The sequence below is a fragment of the Ranitomeya variabilis genome, chromosome 3 (genome assembly GCF_051348905.1).
Source record: "Ranitomeya variabilis isolate aRanVar5 chromosome 3, aRanVar5.hap1, whole genome shotgun sequence".
In the NCBI taxonomy this organism is placed as follows: domain Eukaryota; kingdom Metazoa; phylum Chordata; class Amphibia; order Anura; family Dendrobatidae; genus Ranitomeya; species Ranitomeya variabilis.
This window is the reverse complement of record NC_135234.1, coordinates 339,876,542-339,887,953: the sequence shown is the minus strand read 5'-3', so window position 1 is coordinate 339,887,953 and position 11,412 is coordinate 339,876,542. Positions and strand designations below refer to the sequence as shown.

General features: G+C 48.1%; 1 protein-coding gene across 1 annotated transcript in view; it reads left to right on the top strand.

The window, feature by feature from the left end:
* Positions 1 to 3,787: 3,787 nt before the first annotated feature.
* Positions 3,788 to 11,412, top strand: part of TRAPPC3 (trafficking protein particle complex subunit 3) — a 50,093-nt gene continuing 42,468 nt past the window's right edge. Inside the window, exons 1-2 of the mRNA XM_077295831.1 lie at positions 3,788 to 4,197; positions 6,539 to 6,636. Of these exons, the coding sequence (XP_077151946.1) occupies positions 4,156 to 4,197; positions 6,539 to 6,636 (140 nt within the window). The 5' untranslated portion in view covers positions 3,788 to 4,155. The remainder of the gene's footprint in view (positions 4,198 to 6,538; positions 6,637 to 11,412) is intronic.

Genomic DNA, 11,412 nt, shown 5'->3' with positions numbered 1-11,412 from the left:
TAAGTAGTACTGTACAGCCACATATGGCATATCGCCATGTTCAGTAGAAATTGTGGGACAAATTTTGGTGCCATTTTTACCCACTTCTTGTGTAAATATGTAAAATCTGGGGCTAAAACTAAATTTTGGTGGTAAAAATGTAGTTATTTTTCTTCTCTGCCCAATGGTATAAAATTCAGTGACACGCTGGGGTGTTAATATGATCACTGCATCCCTAGATGAATTTATTGAGAGGTGTAGTTTGTAAAATAGGGTCACTAAGGCTGGTTTCACACTTGCGTTTTTGTCTGCATGCGTTTTTTAAAAAAAACGCATGTGTGAAAAACGCATGTAAACGCGGTAAAACGCATGCGTTTTTTAGACGCATGCGTTTTTATAGAAAAACACAAGAAAACACAAGAAAACACAAGAAAAAACAAGAAAACCCTAACCCTACCCCTACCCCTAACCCTAAACGTGACTGAAATACGTGGCACTGAAATACGTGCAACTGAAATACGTGGTACTTAAATACGTGGCACTCAAATACGTGGCACTTAAATACGTGGCACGTGGCACTTAAATACGTGGCACGTGGCACTTAAATACGTGGCACGTGGCACTTAAATACGTGGCACGTGGCACTTAAATACGTGGCACGTGGCACTTAAATACGTGGCACGTGGCACTTTAATACGTGGCACGTGGCACTTTAATACGTGGCACGTGGCACTTTAATACGTGGCACGTGGCATACGTGGCACTGAAATACGTGGCACGTGGCACTTAAATATGTGGCACGTGGCACTTTAAGTGCCACGTGGCACATATTTAAGTGCCACGTGCCACGTATTAAAGTGCCACGTGCCACATATTTAAGTGCCACGTATTAAAGTGCCATGTGCCACGTATTTCAGTGCCACGTATGCCACGTGCCACGTATTTAAGTGCCACGTGCCACGTATTAAAGTGCCACGTGCCACATATTTAAGTGCCACGTGCCACGTATTTAAGTGCCACGTGGCACATATTTAAGTGCCACGTGCCACGTATTAAATACGTGGCACGTGGCACGTGGCACTGAAATACGTGATACGTGGCACTTAAATACGTGGCAATATGACTGTCAGAAAATGTTCATTAAACGGTTAGGGGTGAGGTTAGGGGTAGAGTTAGTGTTAGGGTTTAGATCCCTTTATCACCTTGATGGTGGTGGGTGGCTTTTCAGTGTGTTTTCTGGTTTTTTTCTATAAAAACGCATGCGTTTTTAGCGCAAACAAACGCATGTGCTTAAAAACGCACAAGAAAATACTGCAGGTAGCATTTTTGAAAATGAACGCATGCAGACAAAAAACGCATGCGTTTGAAAACGCGGCCAAACGCATGTGCAAAAAAACGCATGCGTTTTCAATGTTAAATATAGGAGAAAAAAACGCATGCGTTTTTTGTGCAAAAAACGCTGCAGACAAAAACGCAAGTGTGAAACCAGCCTTATGGGGGATTCTGCTGTTCTGGCACCTCATGGGCTCTCCCAGTGGGTCATGGTACCTGCAAACCATAACAGTAAAATCTACACTATCTATCTATAGTATGGTGCTCTTTCCCTTCTGAGCTTTGCACTATGCCTGAAAAATATTTCCCGATTACATGTAGGGTATTGGCGCACTCAGGAAAAAATGGACCTCAGAAAATTAAAACGTTGAGGCTAAAACATTTCCATTGTAAGTTATTCTTTCTTCACCCCTCAATGGTATAAAATTCTGTGAGGCACATGTGGTGTTAATATAATCGCTGCACCCCTAGATGAATTCATTGTGGAGTGTAGTTTGTACACATGGGGTTTTCTGTTGTTCTGGCTCTTCAGAGGCTCTGCCAATGTGACATGGCACCCTCAAACCATTCCAGCAAAATCTGACTCCAATATGGCGCCTCTTTCCTTCTGAGCTTTGCACTTTGCCTCAAGAGTAGTATTCCCCTAAATATGGGGTATCGGCGTACTCAGGAGAAATTGTACTACAAATTGTATCGTGTCATTTCTCTTGTTATCCTGTGATTTGTTTTATTTTCATGGCTCAACTTTATAAACTTCTGTGAAGCTACATTCCATGAGGGGTCTAGTTTCCAAAATGTTGTCACTTGTGTGGGGTTTCCACTGTTTAGGAACATCAGGGGCTCTCCAAATAGGATGATGAGTCCAGCAAATTTTACATTAAAAATGTCAAATGAGGCTCCTTCCATTCCGAGCCCTGCCGTGCGCCCAAACAGTAGTTTTCTCCCACATATGGGGTATCAGCACACTCGAGAGAAATTGCCCAACAAATTGTATGGTGTAATTTCTCCTGTTACCCTTATGAAAATGCTAAATTTGGGGCTAAAATAACATTTTTGTGGGGAAAGTGTGATTTTTTTTTATTTTCATGACTCAACGTTATAAACTTCTGTGAAGCACCTGAGGGTTCAATGTGCTCATCACACATCTAAATACATTAGAGGGGTCTAGTTTCCAAAATGGTATCACAATAGGCACATCAGGGGCTCTCCAAACATACAATGGCATCCACTAATTATTCCAGCAAATTTTACATTCAAAAAGTCAAATGGCGCTCCTTCCCTTCCAAGCCCTGCAGTGTGCCCAGACAGTTGTTTTACTCCACATATTGGGTTTCTATGCGCTCAGGATAAAACTGCACAACAAATTGCATGGAACAAATGGATACATTTCCTAAGGGGTCTAGTTTAAAAAATGGTGTCACTTGTTGGGGGTTTCCACTGTTTAGGCACATCTCCAAACAAGACATGGCGTCCGCTGATTATTCCAGCAAATTTTACATTCAAAAAGTTAATGGCGCTCCTTCCCTTCTGAGCCCTGCCGTGCGCCCAAACAGTAGATTTCCACACATATGGGGTATCGGCATGCTCAGGGTAACACCAGGAAAGGTAACTTATGTCACAGTCTATCGAGACACTTCCTTATGGAGCACAATTGAGATCCTGCGTGCCTGAAGCTCACTATCATCGAACAAATACCCGATAGTGTCCCAATAGATTGCAAAGACTCATTAATAGGGAGTCCTACTGGATTTTAAAATTGGAGACACTCAAACCTGATGGCTTAACGGCAACCTGTCAGCAGTTTTGGCCGATATAAGATGCGGCCCCTGCCTTTCAGGGCTGATATACAGCATTCTGTAATGGTGTAGTTAAGCCCCAGGTCCGACCTGAAAGATAAGAAAAATACGTTTTATTATACTCACCTGGGGGGCGGTCCGGTCCGATGGGTGTCACAGGTCCGGGTCCGGCGCCTCCCATCTTCTTGCGATGCCACCCTCCTGCTTGCTTCATGGCTCCCCGGCATCGCGCTCCTGTGCAGGCGTACTTAGCTGCCCTGTTGAGGGCAGAGGAAAGTAGCGGTGAGTAAAATAAGTGATTTTTCTTCTCTTCAGGTCGGATCGGGGCTTATCTGCATTACAGAATGCTGTATATCTGCCCTGAAAGGCAGGGGCCGCATCTTATATCGGGCAAAACTGCTGACAGGTTCGCTTTAAATGAATGGACTGACAACACCGGGTGGCAGCGTGAACAAGCCGGTGGGAATTATCATGTGCAGGTGTGTACTTTCGTAAAAATACGTTTTAATATTTTAACATTGCATTTCTGCAGGTGTGTTCTTTTAGCTACTCATGTTAATCTGCTGAACGGGCTGTGTGGCACAGGGGTTATTATATAGTATTATAGGACAATGGTCATTAACCCCGTGAATGCTTGATCTGATTGATGACTATTTACAAGTGTATTTATTCCTCTGCAGTCACTGTACAGGTATGCCTGACTGATGGAGGAGCTGGCTTAGCCAGGAACCTACGGTACAACAAGGCTACACGTTCCAGAGCCATCCCCGAGCAGCGTCCCGGCGCTCCACTCCTGGCAGCGCTATAGCTCCGCCCTCCCAGCGCCGAGCTGTGCACACTGACATTGCTGAGGGAGGAGCTCGGAGTGACAGCTACAGACCCGGACGTACGCGCGCAGAGGGTACAACCCTCACGTGACCGATCACATGACCGTGACATCACCAGAGGTCCTTCAGCTCCTCAGGCCCCGGACGCTCCTGATTCTTCGCTGCTTTTCTGGCTGACATCTGTTATTTCCTTTGGCCGAGGATCCTGGAAGACGAGCACAATGTCGCGACAGACTAACAGAGGGACAGAGAGCAAGAAGATGGTGAGGGGGTGCGGGCGACTTGTGCGGCGTCAGGCCCTGTGCGCTGCTCGCCCCGGAGGTTGGCATTGTGGTGACTGTCAGGCCAGTGTGCCTGCTGTGTATACAGGGGCGTCTGTGGATGGGATAGCTCATGGGCCATCACTTACTGCTTGTGGTGGTCGGTACACTGCAGCCCCCTTACGTGCCCTGACAGACATGCGCCTCCCCAGTAATGTGGCCCCATGTTTCCTGTTTATTGTGGGTTTTATGTCACTTACCTAACAGTTGGCAATGTGATAACAATACAACAGCTGTAACTTACCTTACAGTCTCGTGCAGCTCCTCATGTGCAGCTCCTCATGTGCAGCTCCTCATGTGCAGCTCCTCATGTGCAGCTCCTCATGTGCAGCTCCTCATGTGCAGCTCCTCATGTGCAGCTCCTCATGTGCAGCTCAGGACCCATGGGGGTGCCCATATGGTGCGGGACTCAATGGGGGGGACCTGTGGGGCGCAGGACTCATGGGAGGGCTGTGGGGCGCGGGACTCATGGGGGGGGGGGAGCATGTGCGGCGCGGGAGCCATGGGGGGGAGCCTGTGCGGCGTGGGACCCATGAGGGGAAGCCTGTGGGGCGCAGGACCCATGGGGGGAAGCCTGTGAAGCGCGGGACCCATGGGGGAAAGCCTGTGGGGCGCGGGACCCATGGAGGGGAACCTGTGCGGAGCTGACCCATGGGGGGAAGCCTGTGCGGAGCTGACCCATGGGGGGAAGCCTGTGCGGAGCTGACCCATGGGGGGAAGCCTGGTTGGCACGGGACTATGGTCACATGCTGTACAAACCGGCATCCTCACAGAGGCCAGTGATTGACCAGCACAGGATATAGGAGCGAAGCTGGAGAGCTAGGGAATTGAGAGGTGAGTCATAGTAGTTTTCTGAAAGCCCATTAAAGGGGGCTGTCCACTTGGTACACCTGGGGTACTAGGTGTCAGGCCCGCACCGATCTAATATTCACCTATAGCTAGGCCATCAGTTGTTTAGCCCTGCGCAGTCCTTTTTAAGTAACCCGGCCAAGTAATCTGAAGGTGGGAAGCCGTTTGCCTTGCTGTAACGTCTTCTTTCTGTGTATGGCACACCTTCCGCTGCTTGTGCGTGAAGCATGTACTGTGGCTTGTTAGGATTTTCTGCGGTTTCAGCTCATGCTGCTTCTCTTTGAGCATTGCACTTCTGGCTCCACCTTGCTGGCAGTTTCTGTTACTGACATTAGACCTGACTCACCTAACCACTGTTTTCCTCTCTTTCCATCTGCCCACTGCACTCATTGTATAGTATTGGTATTTGCCATTCATTTCACCTACTGCATCTCTGCATCTCATGGTACGTGTTTGCATACACTTTATCGCACTATTTCTATTTCTTTCACACCTGTGGTTTAAATGCACTTTTCATAAGTCAACATATTCATATATCCTGGCCTGGTGTAGTTCATTATTATTATAATTTTTTTTTTATTTGACTTCTACATTTTTTGAGTATATACTTTTTGATTCTTTACTTGGCCCTGCATGTTTAGCATTCAACATTTTTTTTTTTTTTTCTTTTTAATATTTTTCTGGGTTTACTTGACACTTTTCTGTGGTGTTTCTTTGCATATTTGTGGAATGCTTGCAATGTTAGAATCAATGATAAGTCTGTCAAATGCAGCATCTATATAACTATTAAAGTGGTTGTGTTTTAAAGCCAAAGCTTGTTCATATTGCCATTGTGAGTAAAAATGCAGAGCCGTTTTGGCAGTCCCGTCATGCCCCTACATTACATGCACAACCATTGATTTGAATGACTCCTTTGTGTATTGATAAATGTTGCCTGTGCCACATGTGCTTTCCCCAGTGATATCAGATGATCCCAGTGCTGCTTTGTTTTAAACAGGATTTGTCTTGACGAAACAAGTGCATAAATATATACAGATAAGCTGTGAAGAGGTGACCGGCAGAGTGGGTCCTTCTCATGCAATCTCTAATGAGCAGTTTTATCAATTTTACAAATCTGTTTATGGAAAATGAATATGACATTCTTCCACATACACCACAGCCGTAAACGCTGCAGTTGGCGTGTAGATGGTCTGACGATACCTGTTAGGAGGTTTATAGAATAGTTAATCAACATTTTGAGTTGTATGCCATGGTTCAGTACACTCTTGGCTCTATACTCACATTTTCTTCCATCCTTTTTTTTCTATTTTCTGATTTATTTGCATGCATTCTGGCTTTCCTAATTTACTGCATCCTCCTAATTGCATGTGTAGGTGATGTGGCTGCACTGAAATACGTGAACATATTAAGTGGATATTTATTTTGTCCCCACTAGAATTCTGAACTTTTCAATTTGACCTATGGATCCCTTGTTGCACAGCTATGCAAAGACTATGAAAATGATGAAGATGTCAATAAACAGTTAGAGAAAATGTAAGTAACTTTGGTAAGTCTTTATAACATTGACATCTATGACTTAACTAGATAGTGGCCCGATTCTAACGCATCGGGTATTCTAGAGTATGTATGTATGTATGTATGTGTATAGCAGCTGCGATCCAGCGAAGCCCCGGCTATGCGCGCGCTGGTGCCATCTTCCGTTCCCAGGATGCATTGCGAAACTACCCACATGACTTAGCGGTCTCGCGAGACCGCTAAGTCTTCTGGGTAATTTCGCAATGCATCTCTGGGAACGGAAGATAGCGGCAGCCGCGTGCGGCTCGGCGGACTACGGAGGGTGAGAATAGCAGGTTTTTTGTTTTTTTAATTATTTTTAACATTACATTTTTTTACTATTGATGCTGTATAGGCAGCATCAATAGTAAAAAGTTGGGCACACACAGAGTCAATAGCAGCGGTAACGGAGTGAGTTACCCGCGGCATAGCGCGGTCCGTTACTGCTGGCATTAACCCTGTGTTAGCGGTGACCGGAGGGGAGTATGCGGGCACCGGGCACTGACTGCAGGGGAGTAGGGAGGGACTAATCGGACTTTGCCCGTCGCTGATTGGTCGCGGCAGCCATGACAGGCAGCTGGCGAGACCAATCAGCGATGTGGGATTTCCGTGACGGAAGTTGGAGACAGAAAGACGGAAGTACCCCTTAGACAATTATTTATATATGTGCGTGTATATATATATATATATATATATAGATAGAGAGATAGATAGATAGATAGATATAGATATATACACTCACTGGCCACTTTATTAGGTACACCTGTCCAACTTCTTGTTAACACTTAATTTCTAATCAGCCAATCACATGGCGGCAACTCAGTGCATTTAGGCATGTAGACATGGTCAAGACAATCTCCTGCAGTTCAAACCGAGCATCAGTATGGGGAAGAAAGGTGATTTGAGTGCCTTTGAACGTGGCATGGTTGTTGGTGCCAGAAGGGCTGGTCTCAGTATTTCAGAAACTGCTGATCTACTGGGATTTTCACGCACAACCATCTCTAGGGTTTACAGAGAATGGTCCGAAAAAGAAAACAAATCCAGTGAGCGGCAGTTCTGTGGGCGGAAATGCCTTGTTGATGCCAGAGGTCAGAGGAGAATGGGCAGACTGGTTCGAGCTGATAGAAAGGCAACAGTGACTCAAATCGCCACCCGTTACAACCAAGGTAGGCCTAAGAGCATCTCTGAACGCACAGTGCGTCGAACTTTGAGACAGATGGGCTACAGCAGCAGAAGACCACACCGGGTACCACTCCTTTCTCTAGTCACCTTCCACGACAGCAGTATCGGAGGATGTCTCCCCGCCCTAATAGGGGACAGGAACAGAAAGAGGTTAAATACCCCTCCCCTTCCTGCAACCACCAGTGTTTTTCCTGTCCCCTATGGGGCATGAAGAGGTTCTCCGATAGTGCTGCCGTGGCCGGCGAACGAGAGCACTGGTTACCTGTCAGCCGGGCAGTCGCGGTCGGGAGCTCCGTTCTCTTCCTCCGCCTCCAGACTGCTCCCATCTCCGCGGTCCCCGCGTGACTTGGGACCCCCGCCCGCTCTTCCTGCGCCACCTTCGGGTGGCAATGCAGAGCGGTGTAGTGCTCCGGGGTCCTCCTGCAGCTCCCCGGCTTCCTCCTCTCCCCACGCTGCTGCGGGGTTGGCGCGCGCGCACCGGAAGTGACGCGCTCCGGTACTTTCGGTTTTTCGAACTGGAGCTTTGGCGCGCGCCGGCCGGCGTCCTGAACCTGGGAACAGCAGCGGCGGCCAGGGCGGGCGTCGCGGACCCCCCCAGGGACACTTTCGAGGGAGGAGCACCAAACTCGCTGGAATCTCGGTAAGACTACTTATTCCTGACTGGGGAGCCCTCCTAGTGAGACGTCTGTCGGTGACTGTACCTCTGGCGTTATGGACGGCGACAAAACCTCTCACTCTGCCACTGCAGAGCCCAGCGCGCACCCCTCTACTGTAAGTAGTGGGATGATGTCCCTTGCTGTCCATTCTTTAAAAAGTTTAAGCGGCTCAGTCCACCTTTCTCTCTCGTTCCAGGGAGACAAGGTCACTGGCACTAGGAAGCCCAGCTGCAAGTGTGGTGCTTGTGCAGCCAAGCTCCCCTCAGCATACACAAAGAAGCTCTGCCAACCATGCACAGACGAAGTGCTGCGTAGCGAACAGCCTTCTTTAATGGATAGCATTAGAACCCTCATCAGGGAGGAGGTTCAGTCCTCTATGGCAACCTTCTCTCGAGCCCCGACCCCACAGCCTCCCCCTCCTAAGAAAAGGAGATTGGGCCGGGTAGCCTCAGACTCTGACTCGGGCGAGATACATACCTCGGGTTCAGAATACAGCTGGGAAAAAGAGGGTTCTACTTCTACTTCTGCTCCTAAATCGGAAAGTAGGAAGTACCTCTTCTCCTCTGAAGATTTGGAAGAGTTAATTTCCATGGTGAGAGGCACCATGGGGGTAGAGGAGGAGATAGAGGGCCATTCCGTGCAGGATGATATGTTCGGGGGTCTGAAACCTAAATCGGTAAAAGGATTCCCCATACATGAAAACATCGAACATTATCCTCCAGGTGTGGAGCCTGCCAGAAAAGGGGCTGAACGTCCCATCTGAGTTCAAAAATCGCTTTCCCCTGGAGGGAGATTGTTCTTTGTTTGATATGCCCAAGGTGGATGTTCAGGTGTCAAGGGTCACTAAGAAAACGGCCCTACCCTTCGAAGACTCCTCCCAACTTAAAGATCCGATGGATCGTAAAACTGAGAGCTTACTGAGGAGATCTTGGGACACCTCAACTAACTTATTAAAATCCAACGTAGCCTCAACATGTGTGGCCAGATCGTTGTTTATTTGGCTTCGTACCTTAGAGAACCACCTCGTACAAGGTACATCCAGAGAGGACATCCTTAATTCTCTTCCCTTGCTCCAAAAAGCAACCGGATTTCTCGCGGACGCTTCCGCGGAATCAGTTCGGGTAGCCGCTAGATCTGCTGTCCTTACAAACTCAGCAAGGAGGGCCCTGTGGCTTAAGTCTTGGGGGGGAGACATTACCTCAAAGTCCAAACTTTGTGGTATCCCTTTCCAGGGCCATCATGTCTTTGGACCAGCCTTGGATGACATCCTGGACAAGGCTTCAGACAAAAAGAAGGTCCTTCCAGAACAACGGAACCCGAGGAAGCGGTTTTTTCGTCCCCCCCGTGAACAACCACCCCAACAGAACTATAGGGGAAAAGGCAAAACGGGGCGATGGAGCTACCCTAAAGGTGGGAAAGCCAGAAACATCATGGTCCCCCAGCCCCAGCAGCTCTCTGAAAAACAATGACTGCTTCCACGTCGGAGGTCGACTCTCGAATTTTCTCTCCAGGTGGCAGGAGATCACCAGGGATCAGTGGGTCCTGCGTACCATACAGGATGGCCTAAAATTGGAATTCGAGAGTCCTCCTCTTCGCCATCTAACAATCACTTCTCCACAATCTTCAAAACTTCAGGAGGCTCTGAGATCGGATATTCTAAGCCTGCTCCGGGAGAAAGTGATTTCCCACGTACCACAAAGGGAAAAAGGAGAAGGCCATTATTCCCATCTCTTTCTGGTGAAGAAACCCTCAGGAAAACACCGTATCATTGTAAACCTGAAACCTCTGAATCAGGTGATAAGATATCGAAGATTCAAGATGGAATCTATCAGATCAGCGATCCCGCTGATTGGACAGAACTGGGTAATGGCCACATTGGACCTGAGGGACGCATATTACCATGTGCCAATACACCCAGACCACAGGAGGTTCCTCAGGTTCGCCATCTCCCAAAACAAACGGATCAGCCATTACCAGTTCAATGTCCTTCCTTTCGGAGTGTCATCAGCTCCACGGGTCTTCACCAAGATCATGTTGGAAGTGATAATCTTTATCCGACAACAGGGGGTCTGCGTCATTCCATACCTGGACGACTTCCTCCTCATTGCTCCATCAGCTTCTCGCCTCAATCAGGACGTGGCGAAGGTTCTCAGCATCTTAACGTCTCTCGGGTGGATTCCAAATCTGGCAAAATCAGATCTCCGGCCATCTCCCCAGAAGAAATTTCTAGGAATTCTGCTGGACTCAGAAAAGAGAATGTCCTTCTTACCCAGGGACCGTCGGATAGATCTGGTCCACAAGATCTCCAGATTCAGAGACCAGAAATACCCAACTCTAAGAGACTCTATGTCAATCCTGGGTTCGCTAACATCATGCATCCAGGCAGTCTCCTGGGCCCAGGCCCATACAAGGATTCTTCAATCTCACATCCTGTCGTATTCAAGAGGACACCAGATGGCGTTATCCAGGAAAATTCCTCTTCCCACTCATGTAAGATCCTCCCTCTCATGGTGGCGGAATCCCCGAAACTTACAGCGGGGAGTCAGCTGGGATCAGACCCCTCTCCGAATACTTACAACAGACGCAAGTCAGAGAGGTTGGGGTGCTGTGATCGAGAAATCCCACTTTCAGGGTCTGTGGTCCCTAGAGATGAGACGCAGCTCCTCAAATCTGAGAGAGTTAAAAGCAGTGGAGGAGGCGCTAAAAGCCTCATCGGCCCTCATCCAGGGTCACCATGTACGGGTGATGTCCGACAACATGACCACTGTCGCCTACCTCCGACACCAAGGGGGCACGAAATACTCAAGCCTAAAGCTAACTGCTGGAAGGATTTTTTCCTGGGCAGAGAAACACCTCCTGTCCATCTCTGCAGTACATATAAAAGGGCTGGACAATTCCCAGGCGGATTACCTCAGCA